Source organism: Brachyhypopomus gauderio, chromosome 20 (assembly GCF_052324685.1).
Source record: "Brachyhypopomus gauderio isolate BG-103 chromosome 20, BGAUD_0.2, whole genome shotgun sequence".
Classification (NCBI taxonomy): domain Eukaryota; kingdom Metazoa; phylum Chordata; class Actinopteri; order Gymnotiformes; family Hypopomidae; genus Brachyhypopomus; species Brachyhypopomus gauderio.
The window spans coordinates 4,810,470-4,820,799 of record NC_135230.1 but is presented as its reverse complement, the minus strand read 5'-3'; the positions used below and the strand labels follow the sequence as shown (position 1 = coordinate 4,820,799).

General features: G+C 38.9%; 1 protein-coding gene across 1 annotated transcript; it reads left to right on the top strand.

Moving 5' to 3' along the window:
- Window positions 1-7,396: 7,396 nt before the first annotated feature.
- Window positions 7,397-10,060, top strand: LOC143484252 (microfibril-associated glycoprotein 4-like). The gene is made up of 5 exons (XM_076982886.1): window positions 7,397-8,020; window positions 8,309-8,515; window positions 8,907-9,001; window positions 9,171-9,340; window positions 9,685-10,060. The coding sequence occupies exons 1-5, from the start codon at window positions 8,015-8,017 to the stop codon at window positions 9,939-9,941; spliced, it is 735 nt and encodes a 244-aa protein (XP_076839001.1). The 5' UTR covers window positions 7,397-8,014; the 3' UTR covers window positions 9,942-10,060.
- The last annotated feature ends 270 nt before the right edge of the window (window positions 10,061-10,330 follow it).

Here is a 10,330-nt window from a genome sequence, read left to right as displayed (position 1 = left end):
AACACTTATTAGCAGGCCTGATAGTTTTCAGGCGCCACGCCGGAATTCCGGCGTACCGACGTGTCTTCGAGAAAAAAAGGTTCGCTAGTGCATGAGTTAAAGTTCTCCGTCACCACGACAAATTTCCGTCATTTGAATTTTTTGGGGGGAAAATCCGTCAAATCATAATAATAAACCACACGCGCGCGTTATCTGTTTTGAGGCCGAAATATGATCCTGTCACTGGCGCTCATCAGCGCTGGATGGATGACGGCGGTGTCGTTTAATTGACTTGCGGCTGATTTTCGGACATTACGTAGAGAAGTTACCTCCGTCCAGCCTTAAGTCCAGTTTGTTTTGGTCATTAGTGCTCCGATTCAATCGACATAAACATCATACAGGCGGTCCCAGGGTTACGAGGTTCCCGAGTTACGATTTTTCTCCCATTTACTGTATAAATCCTTGTTTGGACCTAAGTGGTTCTGCTTCGTAAACGGAACTTGGTGTTTGGTGTGCGCGGCGGAAGAATACATGGTTACGCGGCTCGGGACCGCGGAGGACGGCGTCAGGATAGGCCTTTAGGTATTTTATCTTTATTCTGATGAAGTTTAATTTTTATCAGAAATATAAGAAAGTGGTTTTTTTTAGCTGATACAGGTGGTCAGATGATCTGGTTCATCATGGCCGTCTGTAACTTACGGCATAAGGTGTAATACATGAACAAAAGCACAAAGTGTATGTCCGAATAAACCAACACAAAATATTTATTAAATATATTATATATTAAAATAATCATAATATTTGTAATTCTTTTAAACTTTATTTGCATAATTTATTTGAGTTGTCTGGTATCCTATAATTTACTAATAGTAATGAATAAATAATTGATCATGCCTGTTTTTTAACATATTGTGTCTAATTGTGTTAACAGAATCTTTAGGTTACAGCATCTTCTCAGAATATTAATAGAAATTTTTTTATATTCCACCATAATGATTACCTGACTTATAATATATATATTATAATATAGTATTCCATATACACACACACACACACACACACACACACACACACACACACACACACCCAACCCCCCCCCCCCCCCCCCCCCCCCCCCCCCGCTCAGAAAAAGTTCAGGCTCAGGAATTTTTCCCACTAGTTTTTATGATTGTAATTTTGCCAATGATGCTTTTGCGGCGTAAATTTGAAAAAGTGTATGTAAATCGGTGGTTCGGTTTTCGACTAGCGGAGATTTTCCAGTGCAGCTGCAGAGGCGGAGTCAAGTTACGTCGTTCTTAAAGTTGTTCGTAACTTTCTAAGATCGTTCGTTATCGGGAAACCCACCCCTGGTCTGTGAGTTTACTCGTTTCGTTGCTTAGTCGTCTGTGTTTTCTGTAGCCTGATTTTCTAGTTTGTATGCAGAGTTGCAATTACTTACTTTCTGAGGTGTATGCAAACATACTATCGGCGCCCCCCGAACGAAAGTTGTTGAAAGGGGGGGGGGGGGGATGTGGCAAACATAAGATGGACACAAATTCAGTATTATATCTCATCCATTTGGCGCCCCCTCTAGTGCAGCGCCCCTATGCGTCGCATACACTGCATACCCCCTTTTTGCACCACTGTTTGTATGCGTTTACCCCGTGTTTGGTTTAAAGTGTTCGTTCGGTGTCTAAAGCTGGGCGTACACTCTGCGATTTTTGGCCAATTTCAGCCGATTTTTCACTTGTGCGACTATTTTTGCGATCGGGCCGAGTTTCGGCTCAATCGCGTGTCGTGCATCGTATAGTTTACACAGGTAAACGAGGAGCGATTCACACCTCACGACCAACTCCCGATCAGAAATCGCAGTGTTGCAAGAATATCAAACATGTTTGAAATTCAAATTGCTCCTTGTGAGAGTATCGCACTGTTGAAGCAGCTCCACGAGCCGACTCTCCCTGCGATTTAGTACACGATTTAAAATATTGTACAGTGTACGCCCAGCTGTGCGAGCTACGTTACAGCGACACATTTACCTGAACACACCTTATTTCAAGACCAGCACACATATATGCGCGCTGTTATTTGAGCAGCAAACAAACATTTACATCAATAAACAGAATATAAAATAAAATATAGCTACATTTATCACAAACTGGAATTAACTTTACCTCTGAACTTCGTTTTAGAAGTGATTTCTTCATTGTCTGAACATAAAATAAAAGATGACGTTTGCAAGTTAGCTATAATGCTCCTATTAGCTCAAAAATATATCAGTGTTCAGTTAACAGTGTTCGTTGGATAATAATTCTCACACTATTTCTTAAATATATATCTTAAATTGTAGAGTTAAATTGAGTGATGGACCTTTATACATAACTATTAACCAAATTCTGCTTACCATTTCCTACTGTCTCCATTTCCCATTGGTTCCTTTGAATTTGTGCCTTTTCGCTCCCGCGCATTCATTGGTAGACATGCGCAGATGGGTTCACTTTCTTTTTTTAAATTAAGGGGTGAAAATAGCCTCGCTGTGTGGCAAATGCTACTTGTACCCGGGTGCAAATAGACACTCCGTATATATATATATATACACTGTTCAAAAATAAAGGAAATGTGATGTCTGGGACGTTGAGACAGAAGCAGCCTGTAACAACTGGGAGAGAGGGCTGAACACAAGTGCGGACTGAACAATGATTTAATAAGAAAACCAAAACATTTACACAGAACATACACCAAGAATAATCAAACAACACTTAACATAGGAACCAAACAACACTAACAGAAATAACTGGGGGGACATGGCTAAAGAAAAGGAAAGACATTAACAAGCATATAACTAGAGAAACCAAAATCACATCAAGTACTACTGAAAGAGAATACAAATGAACAAGGAGTACAAACAGGCTAAATTTACAGAGAAGACCAAGGGGCTATTCCACGAAGCGAGCTCATGAAAGCGGTGCTTATTAGAGTGAGCCTCGCTTGAGTTAGCCAAATAATTAACTTCCATCTACAGGGTTGCCAGGTCCTACAAAAATATCTGTGTAAAACCCGCCCCTCAAAAGCTTAAACTAGCCCAAAGCCCAAAGTTGTTGAGGGGGGGACGAGTGTAACATATCGCATTAAATTTAAAGTTCTTCTGTTAACCTATAAGGCGTTAAATGGTCTTGCCCCACAATATCTGAGTGAACTCATTGTTGCCGTAAAACTGTCAAAACTGTCTGAAGCCCTAGCTAAAATAACCCTATCTTATATTATATATATTGTGATGGATACATTAATTGATATTAAAAAAGAATGTAACTGTTATCTTATATCATCTTAACATATCTTAAACTAATATCTTAATACATTTTAATAAAGTTTGAGTGTTCCTTGTATCATTACAACATTTAACATTCAACCTACACTTTTTATTGTAACTGAAATTTCCCTACAAGAATCCCTATTGAATCGGATCGAATCTAATCGAAAATCAAATTGAATCGGGACCTTGTGAATCGGAATCGAATCGAACTGGGAAATTACTGGTGATGCCCACCGCTAAATGACTGGCTCTCAAATACAGAGGCAGATTCAACTGAAAAACTTGACAACAACTCTAAGAATAACCAGAAGGAAACATGAAGAGAGAGGGGGACAAATGGTGCAAAAGATACAACAAGAAGAGGGAAAGCCTTGAGATGACTCGAGAAGAGGAAGGACAAGAGCCTCTACTTGGGTTACCAGCTGGTCTGTTAACAGAACTCTGACAAAGATTGAGCAACCTGTGACTCCTAACTCTTTAGAAAGGCAGCTGAGCAGATGTTACTCATTTGGTTTGACTCATTTGGCCCATTGGTCTGTCACTGGAGCCAACACTTACAATAAAACATCCTTATCACTTATCAAACATCCTTATTGTTTATCAAACATCCTTATTGCTAATAAAACATACTTATTCTGCTCACAGAAAAACTTTAAACGCTGATATTATGTTCAACTCATTCTGGAAAATATAAAGAAGCGTGGAGTTTTGTTGTCTTGATCTGAAACTTTATAATGACCACTTTTGTGGTAAAGGTAAAGGTTATCGCTATTCCAACGTGAATCGCTTTTGGAGATGTTAGCCCCACATTTACAGTTTTTCTCAGTTGCTTTGGTGCATTTCTCACATCACTATTAACATTTGCACAACAGTAAGTGAATTTCTCAAAACAGTTAGTACAAACTGTAAAACCTAGTTAATAACCTGCAAAAGCGTGTCACTTGCTCAGAATGAATAGTTAATTCCTCAAATGCAAGTATTCATATGAATGAAAGTGCCTGGGTCATCAAAATAAAAACTCCGGTAACACTTTACATTAACCCTTTACTTACTAATGCATTAGTTAACATGAACAACACATGAAGTAACACATTAACAATAATTAACTAACATTAAGTAAACATGTAACAGGTGCATTAGTTAATGTTTTGTTTATATGAAGTGCAGAGTAAGTGGTGTTGACTAACATGAAGTAATGCATTAGTTAACATGAACAACACATGAAGTAACACATTAACAATAATTAACTAACGTTAATTAAACGTGTAAGGAATGCCACCTGATCGTCCCTAACCAGCCTCACCTGCCTCTCATTACCACGCCCCCTTTCAGTCACACTTATACACCTTCCCCACCACGTCTCAGTCGCAAAGTATTGTTGACTAATGCCACATACCGAGCGTTTCTATCTCCTGTTTGATTCCCCGTGTTCTGACCCTTGCTCGCTCCATAGACCTCGTCTCCTCGCTAGCCCTTCTGTACCTCCTGGATTCTGCTCTCCCGTTACGACCCTGGACCGTCACGACCACCCCCAGAGAACGTTACTACTACTAAGAGTAATGCTAGTGATCTACTGGTCATTCTCTGTGTGTTTGATTTATGAAAATAAAAGTGACCTACTTCTGCATTTGGATCCCTCTCTGCCTGGTCAATTCATAACAACATGTAAGAGTTGCATTAGTTAATGATGTGTTTATATGAAGTGCAGATTAAGTGGTGTTGACTAACATGAAGTAATCCATTATGCTTTATGTATGATTTATGAGACTCCATGCTTAAAGTCTCACGGAAGACAAAATTCAAGACTGTTCTCTGTCCTGTCTCCAAGATGGTGGAAGGATCTTCCAATAGCTGCTCAGACTGCAGTGTCTCTTGTCATCTTCAAACATAGACCGAAGACTCACCTGTTTGTTGAGTACTTAAATGAGCATGAACTCAGCAGATAGCACTTGTTGTCTTTGTTCTTAAATTGTTTTAGTAATTACTAACATCTATTAATCATTACTAAACATTTATTAGGTCTTGTTCAGTGAATTAAATATACCTGATGTAAAGTGAAAACCAATGTTTTAGTAATGCATTACTAATATATATTAATCATTACTAAACATTTATTAAGTCTTGTTTAGTGACTTAAATATACCAGATGTAAAGTGATAGTCAGTCAAATAGCTTTGTCATGTTTTTATTGTTACAGTTCACTCTGATGTTTTCCAGTGCAAAAAAAACTCCCATTTGAAATTTATAGGTAAGTTATACATTATAGTTCCTGTCTGTCTGGCCACATATTTGCATCGTCATCACAGAGAACATCATCCCTGGCAATGCAGCAATGAAATTGTCTCCTTGAATGGTGAATCCACCCTCTGCTGTGATGTCATCACATGTTGCATCCATGGCCATGGTGTTCAAATCAGGCCTGGAATATAAAGCTCAACCGTAAAAATACGGGAGAAAAAACAACAGAAAACAATGTGGAATGCTTAACGCGTGGAAAGGCAAAACTCAACCATAGAGACATGGGATGAAAATAACAAAGGAAAATAACAAAGGCAACTAAAAAGACGCGAAAGCAACTCCAACACGTGAAAACAAACTAAAGATGCCAGGGGAAGTAACTGGCAGCAGGCAAATGCTGCAACAAACAAAAAGCCCTTCCCAAAATAAACGTGTAATGGAAGACAAATAGTTGGAAGAAAACTTGAGATACACCAGTCAGCGGTGCAGGAGATAGATACTCAAATAAGTAGTAGAATAAAGTAGAGAAGAGAGAGAAAGAGAGAAAGTAAGGTGGCAAGACACCTTTCACACGGGAACGCTATGTACTGACCAGAGAAAGGGCTGAGAACGAGACGGCAAGCCAAAATGATTCAGCAGTGATCCGTCACAACAAGGTTCCTTAAGTAGCCAGGGCGACAGCTGAGACGGATCACTGCTAATTGACCTTATTGAATCTAGGACTGACTCGGGAGCCTCTAGTGGTGGGTGGAGGAGCGGCATCCGAGCGCACCCTGACAACTAAACACTGCGAACTTGAGTAATACAACACGAGAGAATAATCCTGAAACATACAAATTAGGCAAAGCATAACATCTCAAAGTGAAATCAGATTTCATACAGCGACAGCATATTTCCAAAGTATGTAACATAACCATAAGAAAACTTACTCCAAACCAGAAACAAGGGACACTAAATACACAACATAATGAAAGACAAACACAAAACAGCTGAACCAAAAAAGATGTGGCTAGAAGGAAAGAAACCAAAATGAAAACAAGAGCAGACATAGAGGCAGTGCATAAAAGAACACTTGAATAAGATTGACAGGCGGGGGCAGGGCTAGTCATGACAATATTTCTTAATGTAGTTATTTGAGGTCAGTACAACCCATTGATCTGGAGGTTGTGTGTGAATCTCTAAGGCAGTTATAACTAACACACGTAGCTAAACGCTAACACTGCCCCTGAATGAATGTAACTGCAGTGGCTAACTGTGGTTGAAACAGTGTTGATCCATTTTGTGCTGTTAGCCTTTCTAAAACGGCAAACTTATTGGGAGGAAACAATGGGATAAGAATTTTTATGTTCAGGTGGTCTACAATTTGAGTTTTAGTGGAAGCAATAGCTGGTGATGCATTAGTTGCATTTTCACCCTCGTTAGCTTATACCAAGACTAGTTGTACATGAGAGGGGCTCTGGGTTCATATACCAGCTACGAGTTCTATATGTGAGTAACCAAGACAACAATTGGTGACAAATCTCAACAAATGGTAACCAAATATAGTTTTGTATGGCCAGTAGTACATATAAACATAGCACAAGATGGCCAGTAGTACATATAAACATATGAAGTATATATAAACACCTCTGATGATATCATGGACGTAATTTTGATTTCATAGGTGGGGGGGACACAAATCGTTGATGCGGGGGGGGAGGGGTGTCGACCGAAAATTGGACCTAAAGTGTTACCGGAGCGGAGCTCGGAAAGGTCGTTTTCTGCATGGTCCTAGCGCTAAACAAATAATTTGTTTTTTAACCGTTAAAAAGTGGGGGGGACATGGCTTTGTCGCTATTTAAATATTTGGTTTTAACTGTAAAAACTGGGGGAGACCAAAACCGGCTTTTGAAAAAGTGGGGGGGTTACCCTAACCCCCCCCCCAAAAATACGTCCGTGGATGATATTAAAGGCCAAATTTCACTGCCATCTGCAGAGTAAAGTTGAGAACTGCCCAGAACAAGCCCTTGAATGCAGTTTGGGTTCAAAGGTCATATTCCTAAAGCTGACTGTTACGATGTTGCAATCATGGATGACAAATATCCTGCTATTAGTTGGTTTCTGTGCATTTTTTGAGCAAATATTCTGATTTGATCAAAGTATTTGTGTGTGCATACAGTAAGAGGATCTAAAGGTGTCCACATTCCATCCATGATGTTATCTTATAGGAACTTCCCAAAGCAAACACAGTAGTTAGGAGGGGTCTGATTGTTGGTCAGGTTTAAAAGCATGGGAGTGTGAACACTTCAGATAGGGTGAGAGAAACACTAACAGGTCAGTTACTTCTACCCTTTATTCATCATTTATGACTACCACATCCTTATTGAAACTCGCAAGTTTGACTATTAATTTTATAGAACTAATTGCGTTTTATTTTTGTCACAGGTCCAGAACCTTCATGTTAAACAGACATTCAAGTTTGCGTAAAACTGCTTTCCAGACTGTGGATCTCTGCATTAAGCTGAAATGACAGTTGGTCACAGTGTTTTCATCTTTCTTATATCATTTTGTAATATAGACTTCTACCTGGCACTGGCTTAATTTAAATTGGCTATGTTACACATTTTTATGTTATAAAGGTTTTCTTCTAAAACAAACAATTTAATGCTAATGTTTAATTTTATTGAGCACACAAATATATAATTGTTTTTAAGGTGCAGTTAAATTGTTTGTAGTTGAACATCATGTCAGTTTCATGGTTTTTTTGACCATAACTATATTTCACATTGTTGTCTTTCCACACTGTATATCTTTCCACAGAACATTGTATTTCTGGCTCTAGTGCTCCCCCTGCTGGTGGGAAGTACCTCTATTTCTCAGGACCTGTTTCCAACAGACTGCTCTGATGTCTATGCTAAAGGCCAAACGCTGAGTGGAGTTTACACCATCTACCCTGCAGGTGAAACACCTGTACAGGTGTACTGTGATATGGGCTGTGAGGGAAATGACTCGGAGGGAAGATGGACGGTATGTTAGGACGTATCTCTATTAGAGGAACTACAGGGTTGATCTCAGTGCACATCTGATACATGAATTAGAAAATAATCACCATTATTTGTTATTACTGTCATTATTATTCTGCAACTTCACATGAAATTATATAATTTAAAAATATATATTTTGATTTCACAAAGATGACAAAATGGGAAATTTTTGTCACCTATTCTATTTTTTTATTCAATAAAGTAATGCATAATTAAGTAATACATTAAGTCATTATATGATTATAATAAAATAAAAATGTTAACATTTGCAAAAAACAATCTGCTGTGAAATTGTTCATGACAAATGAATTTCAAAGAGAAAACCTCACAAGTCTGTGGTTCCACTGACATGAAGAACCCAACTTTCACACTAGGTATTTCAGAGGAGAATGGATGGCAGTGTGAATTTCTACAGACCGTGGAAACACTACAAGAACGGATTTGGAAACAAATACGGAGAATACTGGCTTGGGTGAGAATTTACAGATACAGAGAGCATTAGCTCTCAGGGACACAGGAACTATAACAGTATATAATATTATATAACACAATAGTAGCACTGCTTCTATGTAATGTGTTTGCATTTTTACTTCAGCTTGATAAGTAACTTTTATAATGTGTGTATGTTCTGCACCCTCAGGATTAGAGAATCTCTATCAGCTCACACTCAAGAGGAAGTATGAGCTGAGAGTGGACCTGCAGGACTTTGAGGGAGGAACCGTGAATGCCCGATACTCCTCTTTCTCTGTGGGATCTGAAACTGAAGGATACAAACTCCATGTTAGTGGCTTCATCAATGGAGGAGCAGGTGAGAGAGAGAGAGAGAGAGAGAGAGAGAGAGACTTGGAAATAGAGAAGGGGAGAGGGATTGAAGTGTACACATGCATATTGAATAGTGCAAAGGCGTAGTTACGGTCATGTTTTGTAGTGTAGGGTGTAGTATGATAATAGTGTATAGTACTCTGTAGAATAGTAATTGTATGTAGTAGATTAATGGTTGTATTGTATCTTTGCACATGAAAGGTTCGTAAAGGTGTCTTTAAATGTAACTACGTTTGTATTAATGATTTGTTAAGTTATTGTTTTGTATTGATTTCATAAGGTTGTGAATATTGAAAACATGCATGTACAGATGGTTCTGCTTGTGTTCAGGTGACTCCATGGCTACAAACAATGAACAGAAGTTCTCCACCTTTGACAAAGACCAGGACGCTCATAAGGGTGCGAACTGTGCTAGAACATACCTGGGGGCGTTTTGGTACAGTGCCTGCCATCATACCAACCCGAATGGAATTTATCTGTGGGGACGTGATGGCACTCATTATGCCATTGGAAATGTGTGGTTGACGTGGAAAGGATACGATGCTGGTCTTATGTCCATCGTTATGAAGATCAGACCAGTGACTTAAGTCCATGTGACACACTGATTTAAATGGATTTTTATATACCAGACATGTAAAGGAAGCTATCACATATGGTGACACATTATAGGTTACTGTTCAATGATACAATCAACTGTTTAAAAATTAAAGAGTTACTGCACCTGAACTGAATCAGAATTTGAGTATTTTATTTCCTGTTTTTTTAAAGGGGGATCATGCACTCACATGGTGAGTGTGTCAGTGTTGATGAGTGTGCCAGTGTGCCCCCCCCCCCCCCCCCATCTATTATATTCTAGTTTTCCATTCCGTGCTTCTTGTTTCTATATTTTCTTTACCTTATTTCCTGCCCAAGTTCTGTCCTTTGTTTCTAATATGAGATTCCCCATGTATTAAAACTCCCTGTTTTATCTGAGTCC